At 41.0% G+C, this 18,705-nt stretch overlaps 1 protein-coding gene across 5 annotated transcripts in view; it reads left to right on the forward strand.

Moving 5' to 3' along the window:
• RBMS2 (RNA binding motif single stranded interacting protein 2) overlaps positions 1-18,705 on the forward strand; it is an 85,997-nt gene that overhangs the window by 62,169 nt on the left and 5,123 nt on the right. For all 5 annotated transcript variants that reach the window (XM_082850140.1, XM_082850139.1, XM_082850142.1 and 2 more), the window contains 12 exons: positions 198-364; positions 4,899-4,957; positions 5,985-6,076; positions 7,141-7,298; positions 11,335-11,414; positions 11,548-11,657; positions 12,124-12,170; positions 12,712-12,805; positions 16,879-16,956; positions 17,296-17,406; positions 18,014-18,094; positions 18,546-18,631. In XM_082850140.1, coding sequence (XP_082706266.1) covers positions 198-364; positions 4,899-4,957; positions 5,985-6,076; positions 7,141-7,298; positions 11,335-11,414; positions 11,548-11,657; positions 12,124-12,170; positions 12,712-12,805; positions 16,879-16,956; positions 17,296-17,406; positions 18,014-18,094; positions 18,546-18,626 — 1,158 coding nt within the window. In that variant the 3' untranslated portion in view covers positions 18,627-18,631. The remainder of the gene's footprint in view (positions 1-197; positions 365-4,898; positions 4,958-5,984; positions 6,077-7,140; positions 7,299-11,334; positions 11,415-11,547; positions 11,658-12,123; positions 12,171-12,711; positions 12,806-16,878; positions 16,957-17,295; positions 17,407-18,013; positions 18,095-18,545; positions 18,632-18,705) is intronic.

Below are 18,705 nucleotides of genomic sequence, written 5' to 3' on the forward strand. Positions count from 1 at the left end.
GCTCGAACCTGTGTCTCCTGCATTGGCAGGCAGATTCTTAACCACTGTGCCACCAGGGAAGCCCTTTTAACTCTTTTGATGACTTCATTGCTGTTAAAGTTTGGAATCATTCTTTCCAAGGGGCCAAGATCTTCCTCACTCTTCAGCATCTAAATGTATAATTCTTCTGACCTTCTGTTCTTCATGTCTCCCTGCAGCCATATGTGTCATTGTCTCAGCCAATGGCACCACCTAGTCCAAGCAACAGCACCCCTAACAGCAGCAGTGGGAGCACTGTAAATGACCAGCTGAGTAAAACCAACCTCTACATCCGGGGATTGCAGCCAAGCACTACCGACCAGGACCTAGTCAAGTTGTGTCAGTCGTAAGTTGGGGTACATAGGGGTAGGTCTCCAGGGACAGTACAGATTTGGTGATACTGGCTTCTTACCAGATACTCTTATCCTGAAATGCAATATTATCAATATTTTGCTTCTACCCCTATAGTTGCAAGGTTTCTCAGCAGCCCCTCTTAGAGAAATTCTACCTACTACCAATATATAAAACTTTTATGTGTTTCTCTGAGGAAAGCTGGATAGGGCTGACCTTTGAAGCCTAGTTAGTATATGACTTTGTTTCCAGCATGTACCCAGAACTGATGGTCTTAGTGGAAATATTCCTTTCCTTACACCTTGAATAGAAATGCTCAGTATCTCTGTAGATATTGATTAGTAGATAGTGAAAACCAGCAGTAGGGATAGAAGAAAGTGGGACTAGCCAATCGAATTATACACTTAGGAGAGTTTCTGCTGCTAGAGTTATTCTCAGTGACCCAGAGGAGCCCTCAAATTAGTGGATAAAGAAGAAAATGGAGAAAGAGTTGTCACTTGGCATCTACCCCCTAAAGATCTTTGGGGTTTCTTCAGCATAGATTTGAGTCATGAGGTGGAGACAACTACCATGGAATTAGCCCAATTAGGAAAGCTGGAAAAATTGCAAGAATACAGAGAGGCCAGCTCAATTCCATTTGGCAGAAATATGTGTTTCAAATCATTTATATGGGGGACTGATTAGAGGCAGAAGTCTGGTGGGATGGTAATATTAATGGGGAAGGGGAAATCGAGTTTAGAAAGAAATAAAAATAGGAACCTTAGTCTGTGTAAATTTACCATCTTTTAAAACTCTATTGAAGTGCACAAATCAGAAGTGTTTATAGAACAGTGAATTTTCACAAGGTGAACACATCCTTGTAACAGTCCCTGGTAACCAGAACAAGAAATAGAACACTACCAGCTCTTCAGAAGCCCACCTCCCAGTGACAGTCTCTCCCCCACCCCCAAAGGTATCTACTGTTTGGCTTCTAAACGATTGATGTGGCTTGTTTGAACCTCATATAAATATAATGATATAGCACGTACCGTTTTATGTCTGGTTTCTTTTGTTCAATGTTGTTTGTGAGATTCATCCACATTGTTGCATATAGCAAAAATTTGTTCATTCTTATTGCTTTATAGAATTCCATCATAGGAATATACCACAACTTATTTACTTGTTCTGCTGTTGCTGGACATTTGAGTTGTTCCCAGTATGTGACTATTATGGATACAGATAGTGCTGCTATGAACTTGTACATGTCTTTTGGTGCATGTGTATAAGTATATACATTTATGTTGGGTATATACCTAGGAGTAAAATTACTAAATCATAGGATATACATTTGTTCAGCTTTTGTAGATACTAGTAAACAATTTTCTAAAGTGGTCAAAGTAACTCAAACTCCCATAACAGTATGAGTATGTGGCAGCTGTTCCAAATCCTGAAGAGGGAGAACATTCTCCCCTCAAAATGTAGTTGTATGCGGCATCAGAGGTACTCTATAAATCCCTTACTCTACTGAGGTAGTGGCTTTTGGAAGTTTGCTAGCACCAGGCTGCACAAAATCAGTCTCTAAAGGCTAGATGTGTGTATAAAATCTGAATCTGTTACCTCGGCTTACCTTGCTTTAGAAGGCTATTTAAATGGAACTCAGGGAACTTAGTCTAGGACTAGTAATTTTTTTGAGGGAATGGGAATTGGCAAAAATGTTGGTTTATGAGGGAAAAGAGTATCATATCAGTCTAGTTCCTTGATTTCTGCACCCTGTATTTCTTTTTTTATTTTTTTTGCGGTACGCGGGCCTCTCACTGTTGTGGCCTCGCCCGTTGCGGAGCACAGGCTCCAGACGCACAGGCTCAGCGGCATGGCTCACGGGCCCAGCCGCTCCGCGGCATGTGGGATCTTCCCGGACTGGGGCACGAACCCGCATGCCCTGCATCGGCAGGCGGACTCTCAACCACTGCGCCACCAGGGAAGCCCCACCGTGTATTTCTTGTACTAAATATAATGTGCTGCAAAAATCAATCCTCTCACTCCACAAGACAGAGAAAAAACTCAATTCTACTTCACTATACTTTTAGACTTTCATTTTGCCCTTCCCAATAGTTGCCTTACCTTCTGCTATGTCTGAAGGGATGAGAATAGTCAGGCTCAGCATATACAATAAGATGGAAGTAAGGAGCCCAGTAGGGGACCATAGAGAAGTAGGAATGAGGAAGGGAAAGAATAGGTGCTAGATGAGTTATGATGAAAGGGAAGCTGTGAAGAACTGGTGGGTGGAATCCTCATGGGTGTGTGAGCTGGGAGGGACACCTTTCTGTGAAGGGTGTTTCCCATGCATAGGACTTCCTGCCTTTGTCCCAGTTATCTCTCTAGGTTGTACGGGAAGTAAATGTTGCTGGATCCTAAGCCCTGGTGGGCAGGAAGGAGAGGCGTGGAGTCTGGAACTGGAACTCCTGGTTCTCTTGGAGGGGCTCCTTCGGAGGAGGAAGCTGCATGATCCAGCTGTTGCCAGCTGAAGTGGAAATTCTGACTCAAAGTCTCAGGCTGCTCAGACCACAGCAAGCTCCACCCTGGGGCCTCGATAGGGATAGCAGCGTGTGTGTCCTCTGGCTTACAGTCTCTTGCATCCCTTCCTTTCCTAAATTTGGGAAAGAATCCAAGTATGTAGCCCTGAAGGGTTAGGTTCGCCACATCCATTCTGGCCTCCAGGGCATCGCCTGGCTTATTCTGTCTAATCCAGTGGGTCACAGAGCTCCTCTACAACAGTCAGTGAGAGGCTGCCAAGCAGCGAAACAAATACATCAATCATCATCTGTTCTTTAGGGATGGGGTGAGAGGAAAAGTAGAAAAAAATGCTTGTTTCAGGTATTCGTCTCAAATTCAGTCCCTGCCAACTGTTTTCAGTTAAATTTTATACTTCTGACTTTGTTAGTGATTTCTGTTCTGTCTCTCTAATATTTTCACCCTCCTGGGTGGAATGTAGAGACTTCTTTATAGTAGAACACTTCTAATATAATACCTGACCTGTGATAGATACTCCACTGCTCAAGTTTGGGGAACTCCACATGAATCTGCTGCCGAAGTATAATTTTCAGAAGGTTGAGAAACATAACTCTGCTGCAGATACAGATGAACGCATGCCAGATATTTATTTTACTCATTAGTGAGCGAACTAGCAGGATGGTAAAATGGGTTCAAAGAGTATTTGAGGGACTGAAGAAAGAATGTTGGAATAAGATTACTAGGTTACAGAGAAAACTGGTTCATACCCTATAGGACTATAAAACAGTAACCTTTGGGATCATCTTTTCTAATGGACAGAAATTATTTGTATTTCTACTAGATAAAAATCTACAAATTAATATGTATCTTCACAAAGTCTGGGCCCTCATCAGTAATAAATAGTAACTGAAACAAAGAAACATCCCCCTAGATAACAGAATATACTTTGAATGGGCCTTGTAGACAGTGTTCCAGAATGACATTGAAAGAATGTGCAATCCTCATTTTGCCTTATCGTCAAGTTTTGGATAATTTTCTTAACACAGCTGTTGCATTTGCTTTTATGCCCACTCTCCTCCCTAATACACTGAAATCTTGACAATAAGAAATAGAAATCAGGGAATTCCTTGGCAGTCCAGTGGTCAGGACTCGGCGCTTTCACTGCTGGGGCCCTGGGTTTGATCCCTGGTTGGGGAACTAAAATCTCATAAGCTGTGAGGTGCAGCCAAAAAAAAAAGAAAAGAAATAGAAGTCTTAGAGATTAAAGCAGGAAAGAGCCATTTGGTTAAATGTTGAGGTCCCATGAATATAATAATAATATAATATAACATATAATAATAATAGCAGTTAAGAGTGTTCAGGTGTTTACATTTGGTAGACATTAGTACTTTATATTCATGCACTCATTTCATATTTCCAACAATCCTATCTCCATTTTACAGTTGGTGAGACTGAGGCACAGAAAGGTTAAATGACTTGTCCAAGATCACACATAGCTATAAAGTGGCAGAACCAGGATTTGAACAAAAGCAGTTTGGCTCAAGTTGACCTTCACTCAGGGGGCCAGTAGAAGGGTGAAGAGTGGGGTGTCAGAGAAGAGAAACAGTTTTTCATGGGAGGAATGGTGTTTCTTCAAAGGAAGATAAATAACATCAAGGATTATTTTTAGTCCTCAAGGAATTCTAGCCAGAGCTCTGGCCTTACACACTGCTATGTGGACACCACCAAGCTTCTTTCCCAAAAAAAGACAGTAGTCTTTTTCTAACTAGTATCTGAGTCTTATTTGGGGAAGAAGAGAGAAATGTGTTGATAGTGTAGGGACTGCAGTTACCTTATTTCTTGTAGGTACCTTTGGGGAATAGGTTTATATGATAAGTGTGACGTTTTAAATTCATTTCTTCTTTGTTCTAAGGTTTGAGTAGGGACAGTTTTCCTAGTGGGAGTGAAGACAGGGCATGGATTCATCTAGATGTTTCAATCTCTGTCCTAGTCTAAATCCCTGTCCCCAGATTATCACTTTGCATTTTCTTCTCCCTTAGATATGGCAAGATTGTCTCCACTAAGGCCATACTGGACAAGACCACAAACAAATGCAAAGGTAAGAGAACAGCTGCTCTTGGTGGTGGAGAACAGCTCCTCTTGGTGGTGGAGAACAGCTGCTCTTGGTGGTGGAGAACAGCTGCTCTTGGTGGTGGAGAACAGCTGCTCTTGGTGGTGGAGAACAGCTGCTCTTGGTGGTGGAGAACAGCTGCTCTTGGTGGTGGAGAACAGCTGCTCTTGGTGGTGGAGAACAGCTGCTCTTGGTGGTGGAGAACAGCTGTAAGTGAGGCCATCCCTTGCCTTTGCCCTTTATTGCTGCAAGTCCCTGGTTTCCAGTGCCAGGGAGGAGTCTTCAGGGTTTTCAGGCTTAAAAGACTAGTAGGTATTTAGATTCTTTGTGACCAGATAGCTAGAGCTGAAAATGCTGTTTTGGGGACTCAAGGCTAGAAGCCTGCACAGAGTGCCTTTGAGTCCCCTGGGCCTACTTTGGCTGTCATGTTTCCCTGGATTGGATGGTAGATATTCATTCATAGGTGAGTTTATTTCTACTTAGCAAAGCACTGTAAATGCTTTTTGTTTGTGGAGGTGGGTTGGGTTTGTTGGGGTTTTGAGCAATTCTAGGTAGGGATGGAAGAGTGGAAGGAGGGGAAAGGGCTGTACATTGGGGTGAGGAGGGGCTTCTTCCAGCAGGTGGCTGATGATCAGGTGGAGAGGCTGTATTTCCTACATGCCTAGCATTTCTGCGGGTGTGCCTAGAAAAGAGAAGGGGGTTCTTTTGGAAATAGAGGGGGCTGTGAGTTATTAGAGGAGCCTAATTCTTGAAACCTAGGATTTCTTAGGGGAGAGGGAGGAAGGCAAGGATACCATAAAGACCTCATTGCCCTTGGTATTCTTAGCTATAAAGTAGACTAAATCTCACAGGGTTTGAGGAGCACGTGGATAACCACCTGAAACCTCTTCATTTCTCTTCCTCCCTACCACTTCTATTGCGTGGATCGTAACTCCTCCTCTGTTTCCTGAAAAGCCTGGGCCTCCTACCTCCCTCACACCCCCCACCTCCCAGTGATGCTGTTTCCCTGTTCCAGGCTATGGCTTTGTGGACTTTGACAGTCCTTCAGCAGCACAGAAAGCTGTAACAGCACTGAAAGCCAGTGGTGTGCAAGCACAGATGGCAAAGGTAAGGGTACTACCCCGTGTCTATTCCTCTGAGGGGTTGTAGTTAGCACCAAAGGCTTCCAGAGGTTTAAGAGCCATGCGGTTGATGGGCAAGGGCTATCTGCAGTGCTTTTTAATTTATTTAGTTAGTTATTTAGTTATGGCTGCATTGGGTCTTCGTTGCTGCGCGGGCTTTCTCTAGTTGTGTTGAGCGGGGGCTACTGTTTGTTGCGGTGCATGAGCTACTCATTTCAGTGGCTTCTCTTGTTGAGGAGCATGGGCTCTAGGCGCGCGGGCTTCAGTAGTTGTGGCTTCCGGGCCCTAGAGCACAGGTTCAGTAGTTGTGGCGCACGGGCTTCATTGCTCTGCGGCATGTGGGATCTTCCCCGACCAAGGCTCGAACCCGTGTCCCCTGCATTGGCAGGCGGATTCTTAACCACTGCGCCACCAGGGAGGCCCTCTCCCACCTCTTCTTGAGAAAAGTCCTCTGACATTAGAGTGACTTTAGACTTCCTGTGAGACTAGAACTTTCAGGGCTCCGTGGTGACCCAGTGAGCTATACATCTGGCTCTTAGTGCAACCCTCAGCACATTGGCTTCCCTTTTCCCTTCTCTTCTCCTCCTGCTTTCCCTCCATCAGGGAGTGTACAGGCATTCCTACTAAGAGGAGTCTGCTGTGGCTGGAAGAGCGGAGTGGGGGGATTACCCAGAACAATGCAACCCGGGAAGCAAAGGCAGTCCAAGAGAATCCAGCCTCTGGGACAGGCTGTTGGGCTGTTGGATAGGAGAGAAGAGCGCTGCTCTGCCTAGTTCTTAAAGAGACAGCCAAAAACTTCATTGATGGCTTGTATTGTGGGCTTGTACAGTACTAGAAATATTAAATCTGTGGGTTTTCTTGGCCCGGACTCAGTTTATAACCCATGACCCATGATAGTGGGACCAGGTGTTACAAATCATTAAGATCCTCTTTGTTTATGTGCATGCCTCCCTGCTCTCTCTTTTCTGAGATGTCATTTTGTGGCTGCCCACTGAGGGTGGGAGAGGGTTAAGAGATATGAAATTCATTTTTTCACTTCTATTTCCATAGCAACAGGAGCAGGACCCCACAAATTTATACATCTCAAACCTCCCGCTGTCAATGGATGAGCAAGAACTGGAGGGAATGCTGAAGCCCTTTGGCCAGGTTATTTCCACTAGAATCCTTCGAGACACCAGTGGGACCAGCAGAGGGGTTGGCTTTGCAAGGTGAGGGATGCCAAGAATGGGAAATGATGAGGTTAATAAGGAATGTCACTTAGAAGGTCACCAGAAAGTCTGTGCCCTGCTCCCCCCAGGACCAAACAATTAGTCGAAAGTACTTGACAGTAAATCAAAAGTTCATTTAATTTTAGGTCACAATACTCACAAACCTATTTTCTCCCAAATCTTTATCCTTTCCCCATTACTTTCTGCTATTCTAGCCTTTGTTTCTTTGATTCAGACCTAACCAGAATAAAATAATTCCATATCTTCTTATAGTTTACTGAGTATTTCTCATCCTATTATTTAATCTGCGAAATAAATATTAATTCTCCATTTTGTAGAAAAGGAAACCAAAATTCCCAATATGAAGTGATTTTCCCAAAGGTCTCACAGGAGCAGAGCCCTTATCCTTCTGGCTTCAGGATCAGCAGGATGAAATGGAAGATTTGGTACCTTTTCAGATCTGTGGAGAGTCGTAGATTCTAGAACCAGCTCTGCGACTAACTGCCCATGCGATATCAGATCTTTATGAGCCTTGGTTTACTCTGTGAAGTAGAGATTTAGATGAGTGATTTTCTTCAGGTGTTCCCTAGAGCTGCAGAGTTTTTCAGGGCACCTTCTTCTGAGCTTAGGGTCACTATTGTAGGGCTTCAGCCTCTTGTAGCCGACTTAGGAAATGGTTCTGCTTTTATTTAAGATTTTGCTTGAAAGGAGATTCTGTTGCCTTTCTAAAAAGTTTGAAAAGTATTGGAGTAAGTGATCTAAAAGTCCCTTTTTCTTTTATAATATCTTCTCTGGTCCAAGAACATTCCTTTACTCTAGAGTGTTTTAGACCTTGAGAACAAGGAATAGGACCTTTTCCCTATAGCCGACTCAATCTTGGTGGCACCACCTGCTGGCAATCCCAAGTATAACTAAAGGGGAGTTTCTAAAGTTTGTGATCATCAAACTTTTTTGCTCCATACTCTTAAAGCAAAAGCTCCAGTTCATGGCACCTTAGTTGTCTCGATAATTTTTTAGCCCTAGACAAAAGAAATACTTAACAATTCGCTTTATTAAGTAATTAAATGGTCTAGACAATTCAAAAAGTGTTTAATAAATATCTTAACAACTTTGTAGTTATTTGAAAAATACATTGAAAGAGAAAATATTTTTATTTCATTCTTAAATAACTATACTTTCTAGTGAATGTGTGCCTGTTGGACACTACACAACTTCTCAAACCTTGGAATCAGATTGGACACTTACACCCTCATTTCCTGTTACACATTAGTTTTCTTATGGTACTTGCTTTTGTCATAGCAACCACTGAAAAACCAGCTTTGCAAAAATACGTTATCTAAAGGATTGTAGGGTGATCTAATGTTGAAATGATGAACTGTTTAGAGTTAGTCGTCTTTACAGTAGATATCCAATAGGTATTGCTGTATTTTCTTCAGAAAGTTAAAATATCCCTTGTTGTGCCTCTGTGAGCTCATCACAATGGCCCAGGGTGCCTCAAAGCCCAGTGTGGGAAATATGGCTTTGAAAACTTAAAAAACTATGAAATCTCTTGCATGTTTCTACATTAATACCTACAGATTTTCTTCATACATTTAGATTCTTGCAAAGTATAATTTCCAGCAATTTATAAATATTGACATTTTAAATAAAACTGTCATATCATTTAAAAATGTATGTAAATGAGATCTAAATGTCATAGCAATTTAATACACAAAATCATTTTAAAAATTCCTAGGGCATTTTTTTTAAAGTCATAACTCTTACACCATTCTTATAGTGTTCTGTTTTTCTTCTTGATCTTGTATTTCCATTGTATTTCCCTACAGAATTGTATTCTAGTGTAAAATACTTTTTTATAGTTGAAAGTCTTTGTATGAATCATTGTTATACTTCTCTGCAATGAAAATATGTATATAAATTTTTTTCCTGTGGCCCTGAGTCTATATGCATTAATCCATAAGAAAATTATCTTTATAATTAGTTCACAGTTGCCCCAAACAACATAAATATATTAAAATGTTGATACAAAATTGTTTCATATAAAGTAAATTTTATTGGAAATGCTCCTTTTAGATTTATATAATTAGATCATGTAGCCATCAGTGAATATTGTTTATTGCTGTAACAAGACAGAGTTTAGTACCAGCTCTGTTCTTGTGTTTTGTTTTCATGGTGAGGAACCTTGTTCACATAAATAAGTAAATGGGAATGGAAAGAGTTTTGCTAAAATAGGAATTCTTTGAATTCCTTCTGAATTATATGCCAAGACCAGGGTGATCTATCATCCAAAATGACTTTTTTATGTGTCAGTTGACAACTTGTTGAGTCCTCTAGCTTGTGGGAAGGAAGAATTGGAAACATCTGACTTAACAAAAAGATTTGTAACTTAGTCCTCCATGCCTTGTGTTGAGCTTTGGGATGAGTTCGAAGTATATTGAGAAGAGTGGTTGTAAGAGGGGACTTCAGCCTTGATCATTAGTGATCACAAGCTCTCCCTCAGGCACATCAGTTTTAGGAAAGAGTTTATGAGGAAGCTGAGGTCCTGAAAGTGATTCTCTTAAAACCCTCCATGCCTGCTCACCCTTTTGAAAGACTAAGGAGTAGGAGTAACCCAACTCAACACTTTTTGCTCTAGGACACCTAAGTTTATTTTCTCTAAAAGTTTCCATTTGAGGCCTTTTTTAGTAACTGCCTTCATAGGAATGGTTCATATCTTTAGTGGTTATTGGCATAGAAAATATACTGAGACTTACTTTAAATATGGAAAGAGGGGAAGATACTGTACCCTGTATTATATAGATCTTTATCATTTTAAAACACATTTATATGCATTATCTCATTTGATCTATACAGCCCTGTGTAATAAGGTAGATGGAGATTTGAAGCAGAAATGAGGAATGAGTCAGAAGGGTTTTTGTGCATTTTCTAACTCACAGAGACTTTGAGTGGTGAACGGATGCTGGAATCTAGATTTTCTGATTTTTACTCAGTCCTCTTTCCCCAACAAGACACTTTAACTCAGTAGTTCCTAACATTGTTTTTTCTATCACTCTGGACCATAAACCCTGTCTTAATACTCTTTCCTCCCACAGACTCATGAAATCTTTTTTTTCTCCCATTTTTCAAAAAAAGTTGAAGTATAGTTGAATTACAATATTGTGTTAGTTTCTGGTATACAGCAAAGTGATTTATATATGTATCCTTTTTCATATATATGTACACATATGTGTTTATATGTATATATAGATAATATATGTATACATATACATATATATTCTTTTTCACGTTCTTTTCCATTATGATTTGTCACAGGATATTTAATATAGTTCCCTGTGCTATACAGTAGGACATTGTTGTTTATCTGTATTATATATATTAGTTTGTATCTGCTTACCCCAAACTCCTAATTTATCCCTCCCTGCCCCGACTCATGAAATCTTAATGATGTTATCAGTAGCTATTTAGACCTTGATAATTATAACCAGAAGCAAAAAATAAATATTGGCAAATTCTTAGCTTGTACAGTTTTATCAAAGTGAGGGAAGAGGGGAATCCCTGGTGGTCCAGTGGTTAGGACTCGGCACTTTCACTGCTGTGGTCTGGGTTCAGTCCCTGGTTGGGGAAGTAATATTCCACAAGCTGCACAGCGTGGCAAAAAAAAAAAAAAAAAAAGTGAGGGAACAATTTCCATTAGGAATTTTGTAATAAAAAATAATGGTAAGAGCATTGTATTCTTATTTAGGGACCCAGACACAACACTAGGTCCATCTATCAGTGTCTTCTTTGGAATATTCATGGTTTGAAGACCTCCATTGTTCCTTTCAGGACCCCTATAGGAGCCAGTTGAGAAAACCTTCATTAGAAGCTGGGGTTGCCTCTTTAAGATACCTTGACTTTGTGTGGAGGAAACTCTGTATTTCTGTAGCGACAACTTTTGGAGCATTTGTGGGGCTGGGAACTTAGAGTTTTCTCTTCGAGTATAAGGAGAGTACAGATCCTGGAGAAGGTAGACCCTAACTCCTCTTGTGCTCCTTAGGATGGAGTCCACAGAGAAGTGTGAAGCCATCATCACCCACTTTAATGGAAAATATATTAAGACACCCCCTGGAGTACCAGGTGAGGCATCTGGGAATCAGGCTGAGAGGGCCACAGGTTATGACTTCCTGTGAAGATTCTGGAGGATTTTTGCATGAGTGAGTGGACTAAGTGAGGTGGGACTCAGCTGCCTGTCTGCTTTCTCTCTTGGCAGCCCCATCTGATCCCTTGCTTTGCAAATTTGCTGATGGGGGTCCAAAGAAACGACAGAACCAAGGAAAATTTATGCAAAATGGACGGGCCTGGCCAAGGAATGGAGACATGGTAAGAGGCCCTCTAGGAGACAGGAATACTAAGGACATTAAAATGTAATGGATGGGGCTTCCCTGGCGGTCCGGCGGTTGGGACTCCGTGCTTCCACTGCAGGGGGCACAGGTTCTATCCCTGGTTGGGGAACTAAGATCCTGCATGCCAAGCAAAGCGGCCAAAAGAAAAAAAAAAAGAAAAAGAAAAGTGGAATGGAAATTTCCATGGCCTGATTTCTGTGGTAAACTTGAGAGCTACAGTATGTAACAGAGATGCTGGCTGCTTAACATGCTCTTCAGTGTGGATCTTGAATGGAATTTTGCATCCTGCACAACCAGAAAAACCCTGGAACAGTTGTAGTGGGATTAGTTCAGACTTCATTTTTAATCAGTTGAACCAAATACGTCCTCAGCCTTGAAATTCTGGGCTTGTTCCTGTTCTCACTAAGGGCTCACAATGTGCGTGCTGTGTTCTTTCTTTATAGGGTGGTATGGCCTTGACCTATGACCCCACCACAGCTCTTCAGAATGGGTAAGGGTGTTTTCTGTAAACAGGCCACCTGAAAATGACAGAGGCCTGTGTCCAGGCACTCGGATGTTTCATCTTGATATTTAAAGAGTAGTCAGTGGTGGGACTTCCCTGGTGGCACAGTGGTTAAGAATCCGCCTGCCAATGCAGGGGACACAGGTTCGATCCCTGGTCCGGGAAGATCCCATATGCTGCGGAGCAACTAAGCCCATGCGCCACAACTACTGAGCCTGCCCTCTACCGCCCACGAGCCACAACTGCTGAGTCTGCGTGCCACAACTGCTGAAGCCCACACGACCAGACCCATGCTCCACAACAAAGAGAAGCCACCACAATGAGAAGCCCACACACCGCAACGAAGAGTAGCCCCTGCTCACAGCAACTAGAGCCCGCACACAGCAACAAAGACCCAACGCAGCCAAAAATTAAATAAACTTATTAAAAAAAAAAAAGAGTAGTTAGTGGGAAGTGGCTGTGTCTGTCAGTGGGGGCCCTTGCCTTGTAGTTTCCTGTGACTCCTTACTGATGAGGTCCCTTCCTACAGGTTTTACCCAGCTCCTTATAACATCACCCCCAACAGGATGCTTGCTCAGTCTGCACTGTCCCCGTATCTTCCATCTCCTGTGTCTTCATATCAGGTACGTTCATGCCCAGAAAAGGGTGTGGTGGTTTTCCCTACCATTGTGTTTTAGGCTGGGAACTACTTGTTGTTCTTTTGTTTTTTCCTTTATACATACTATACACAAATAGTTTTACATAAAAGCATAACATGTGATCACACTACATGTATATAGACTGTTGTAGAAGCATCCTTTTACTCTCCACCATTCCCACAAGCAAACCCATGTTAATTTCCTACTAGTTTCCATATTTTTTGTTATCTGCATATACACATAAGTATAGGGTTTTGGAAGTCATTGTTTATGTTACAAAAATTTTCCATATTAAATATATATTTTTACACTTTACTCTTCTCATTTAAACCAGTGATTCTCAAAGTGTGGTCCCTGGACCAGCAATATCAGCACTACCTGGGGATTTTTAGAAACACAAATTCTTGGACTCCACCCCAGATTCACAGGAACTCTGGGGACGGGTCCTACCAATCTGAGTTTTAACAAGCCCTCCAGGTAGTTCTTATGCAGCTCTGTTCTAATTATTTCCTTTTTAATAGTAACATATTTTATGCTGCACATATACCAGAATTCTTCCACTATATCCCAGTGAAAGGCATTCTTTGGATTTCAGTTTTTATCTGGTGCAAATAATGCTCTAGTAAACATCCTTTTGCCTATATCCTCACATATGAGTGCTTTTGTTTCTGGGGGCTAGAGTCTGAGGGGTGAGGTTGTTAGGTTGAATAATACACGGACTTTCAGTTTTATAGATGTTACCAGATTGCTTTCCACAGAGACTGTGCCAATTCACATTCCACTGGCAACATATGAGAGTACCCATTTCCCTCCAGCCAGAGGTGACATTGCTCTTTTAAAATTTTTTTCTATCCTGATAGATGTAAAGTACATTGTTACTTTAATTTGCACTTCCCTGACTGCAGCTGAGTTTAAGCATTTTTTTGGTCATATTTTTATTTGCTCTTCATATACTTGGTCCTTTTTCCTGTTTGACTATTTGTTCTTTTCCCATCAACTTATAAAAACTATCAGTATTATTGGGACTTCCCTGGTGGTCCAGTGGTTAAGATTCTGTGCTCCCAAAGCAGGGGGCATGGGTTTGATCCCTGGTCGGGGAACTAAGATCCCACAAGCCACACGGGGCAGCCCAAAAAAAAAAAAAAACTGTCAATATTATAAGTACTAATCTTCTGAATGTTATCTTTGTTACAAGTTTTTTTTTCCAAATTTAATTGTTTTCCGTTGACTTTATGGTCCTCAAACTTCAGCTGTGCATCAGAATCACTTATTAAACCTAGGTTACTGGGCACCACAGCAAGAATTTCTGATTCAGCAAGTCTAGGGGAGAGGCAAGAATTTGTATTTCTAACAAGTTCCCAGATGCTGCTTCTGCTGCTGATCTGGGGACCATACTTTGGGAATCACTAGTTTTTGCCATACAAAAGTTTTAAAATTTGTGTATAGTTAAATATGTCTGCTTTTTTACTTACAGCTTTTGCATTTCTTGTCTTAATTTAAAAGGTCTTCCCAGTCCCTATATTGTACATATGGTCCCCAAGATGTATTTCATTGTTTTACATTTAAATGTATAATAACCAGGAATTTATTTTTGTATATGACATAAGATAGGGGTTCTATTGTATTTCCTTCAAAATGTTCACCAGTTATCCTAGCACCAAATTATTAAATAATCCATCCTTTTCCCACTGAATTGAAATGCCACCTTTGTCATATAGTAAACACTGGAATCTTTTTCTGTATCCTTTATTCTCTTCCAGTGATCATTGTGTCTGTTCCTATTTCAATAATGTATTGATTTGATTACAGTGGCTTTCATAGTATGTTCTAATATTTGATAAGACAAAACCTTCTCCACTCTTTCATACTTTTCTTTGCTATGTTTTGGCATTTATTCTTCTGTATAAGTTTATGATCATTTTATCTAATTTTTAAAAATCTGTGAGGGAGAATTTTAACTGGAATTACATTAGATCTATATATTAAAGAGGATTGACTTCTTAAAAAGTACTAAGTCTTTTCACCTAAAATATGGTATTTCTTTTTATGTTCTCAAAGTTTTATGTCCTTCAATAAGATCTTAGTTTTATTTATGTAGGTCTTATGTTTTTCTTGTTAAATATACTTCTAAGTGTTCTGTAATTTTTATAAGCATTTCTAGATGCTTATTGATACACTGAGAAGTTACTAATTTATGTTCATCTATCTTGTATACTGCTCACTTACCAAATCCTCTTATTACTACTAGTTTTTTTTTTTTTACTTAAATCTCTTAGGTTTTCTAGGTATACAGTTATATCATTGATGGCAAAATAATAGTTCTCTCCTCCTTTTCAATTTTATGCCAACTGTGTTCTTATCCAATTGTATTTATTTGACCCCACTACCTAATAGGTTACTATAATTGCAATGGTTTTAATATTTCTCTGTTTGGGTTAAGGTTTGCAGATAGTTTTTGGTAATAGCCTTTAATGTATGTAAGTAGTTTCTAGTCTCTATTTTACTTTGTGGTTTTTTTTTTGTTTTTTTTTTACGGTACGTGGGCCTCTCACTGTTGTGGCCTCTCCCATTGCGGAGCACAGGCTCTGGACACACAGGCTCAGTGGCCATGGCTCACGGGCCCAGCCGCTCCGCAGCATGTGGGATATTCCCGGACCGGGGCATGAACCCGTGTCCCCTGCATCGGCAGGCGGACTCTCAACCACTGCGCCACCAGGGAAGCCCTGTGGTATTTTTTAAAATTTATTTTCTGGTCGCACCTCGGGGCTTGTGTGATCTTAGCTCCCCGATCAGGGATTGAACCCGGGCCGCGGCAGTGAAAGCGCTGAGTCATAACCACTGGACCGCCAGGGAATTCCCTACTTTGTGATTTTTTAAAAAGTAAATGGCTGCTGAATTTTCTAAAATGTCTTTTCAGCATCTAATATTACACTATGGCTTTTTTTCTTCAATTTTGACTTATGTTTGTAGAGCTTCTGATCTTGAACAATCCTTATATTTGTGGAATAAACCTACTTGTCTATCAAGATGCATTTCTAGCTTCTCGTTGCTTTTTTTAATTTTAAAATTCAGATATAATTTACAGACGATAAAATTCATCCTCTTAAAGTGTACAAGTCAGTATTTTTTAGTATATTTATAGAATTATGCAACTGTCCCCATTATCTAATTCCAGAACACTTTCATCACCTCAGAAAGAAACTGTGTACCCATTAGTATTTATTCCCCATTTGCCCTTACCCCTAGCCCGTGGCAATGACCAATATACTTTCTACGTCTATAGATGTGCCTGTTCTGAACATTGCATATAAATGGAAGCATACAGTCTATGTCTTTTGTGTCTGGCTTCTTTCACTTAGCATGTTTTCAAAGTTTATTCATGTGTAGCATGTATCAGTACTTCATTCTTTTTTATGACTGAATCACATTCCATTTTACGGATATGCCACATTTTGTTATCCAGTTATCAGCTGATGGCCATTTGAGTTGTTTCCACCTTTTGGCTATTATGAATAATGCTGCTCTGAACTATTGTGCACAGTTTTGTGTGGACATATGTTTTCATTTCTCCAGGGTATATACCTAGGAGTGAAATTGCTGGGTTACATAGTAACTCTATGTTTAACTTTTTGAGGAACTGCTAAACTGTTTTCCAAAGCCCCTGTACCATTTTACATCCCCACCTGCAGTGTATAACATTTGTTACTGTGTCCTTTTTTAATTATAGCCATCCTGGTGGGTATGAAGTGGTGTCTCATTGTGGCTTTGATTTGCATTTCCCTAGTGACTAATGTTGTTGAACCTGTTTCGTGTGCATGTTGGCCATTTGTGTATCTTAGAGAAATATCTACTCAAATTTGTAGCCCAGTTTAAAATTGGATTACTTGAAGTGTAAGAGTTGTTAATATTTTTTAAACAGTTTATTCTTAATATTTACAGTTTCTGGGGGGGCACACTCCAACCTTATGTGGGTTTTGCTGAACATTATCAGATCATTGGGCGAAATAATAGTCTCTAGGCAATTAACATTGTTGTTTGTTTATTTTCCCTTGCATTAGAGAGTAACTCAGACATCTCCTCTACAAGTACCTAACCTGTCTTGGATGCACCACCAGTCATACCTCATGCAGCCTTCAGTGAGTGTTCAGAAGTGGGCAAAAGCCAAAGAGGCAATTTGATGTAAAGAAAAACAGTGGGATTTGATGAAATGAGATAAGGGTGTGGGTTCTGGCTCAGTCGCTTGTGTAACCCAGGTGTTTGACCTTAAATTCTGTGAGTTTGCTGTTCTTAGACAAGGATCCCTCCAGATTGATGGGCAGTGCCTATTCCTGCTACATAGCTGGGTCGTTGCTCACCTATCATTTCCCAGGATTTTTAAATGTCTGTCTTCAGTGGTTCTGGTAGCCATGAATCACCACTTCAGGCAGCCTCATAGGATGCTGCCAACTAACCCTGTCCTTTGTTGCTGCTTCTAGGGTTCAGTTCTGACACCAGGAATGGATCATCCTATTTCTCTCCAGCCTGCCTCCATGATGGGACCTCTTACCCAGCAACTGGGCCACCTCTCGCTCAGCAGCACGGGCACAGTAAAGCAGGATATTTTTTTATTATAAAGAATACCTATGTAGTACTCTTAGGTTTAAATACTCTTGAATAAGGATGGGAATCACTTCAGTGTCATCGAGGGCACACTCAGAAAAGGCGATAAACTAAAAAGATAATAATCCGTGAGCTAGGAATACAGCCATTCTGCTGTTTAGCTCATTCATTTTAACTGATTCCTACTCATGCAACTAAATAAATGGTGTTTCTACCTACATATTAGTTTATCTAGTTCATACACTTTCCTAGAAGTCTTTATCAAAGTAGTAACAGGAAGAACGGGTGAAGCTCGTTAGCTTTCTTGTAGGTCGGATGCATTCTGATTTGTTCAGGAGGGCTTAAAGCAGAGAAGGCGTTGAGAAAAAGCAGAAGACAGGAAAGAGGAGGAAAAGGTAGTCATGTACGTAGAAGCCTCTCTAAGCCAGTGTACTTTAGAGTCACCTGAAGTGCTTTTAAAAAGCACAATTAGGACAATTAAATTAGAATCTCTGGGGACAGAACAATAGGCACTGGTAGTTTTTACAGCTCCCCAGGTGCTTTAAATGTAGCCAAGAATCACTGCTCTAAGCCTATTGATGTATCTCATTCCAGTATATGCCAACAGCTGCAGCTATGCAAGGAGCGTACATCTCCCAGTACACCCCTGTGCCTTCTTCCAGTGTTTCAGTTGAGGTAAGAGCTTTATAATCTCTTTGGATTGAAGATTGGAAAATGAACAGAGGCAGATTTTCCCCTGATCAAAATCTTCCTCTCACAGTGATGCTGATTCTGTGTTCACAAATAGCTGGTAGGGATGTGAAGAATGTAGGAAGGAAAGACTTAGTTTGTATCTTTGAATGAGGCCCTTCCTCTCATTTGGCAGACGGTAGTTAATCCCAGGATGCTGGCTTGTATCGACTAGTGGGTCCTGGGAAGAGGATGGGTTGCTCTAAACGTTGGGGAAGTGATGCTCTGAGTGTGCGTGTGTGTGTGTGTGTGTGTGTGTGTGTGTGTGTGTGTGTGCACTCACACAGGTGTGTGGGAATGGGTTGGTTGGGGAGGACATGCAACTTAGCTAGGCTGCTTCAGTGGGAGGTGAGGAAAGGATGCACAAGGTGACTCTCCTGCCTTGGCTGTGGTACAGGAGAGCGGCAGCCAGCAAAATCAAGTGGCGGTGGACGCTCCCTCAGACCATGGGGTCTATTCTTTCCAGTTCAACAAGTAACAGTGGTAAGAATCACATACTGAGGGGCGGGGTGGGCTGAGCAGCCTGAAATCAGACTCTCATGTTTGTCATTCCCCCT

This window comes from Leucopleurus acutus (genome assembly GCF_964270905.1).
Source record: "Leucopleurus acutus genome assembly, chromosome: 11".
Taxonomy (NCBI): Eukaryota; Metazoa; Chordata; class Mammalia; order Artiodactyla; family Delphinidae; genus Leucopleurus; species Leucopleurus acutus.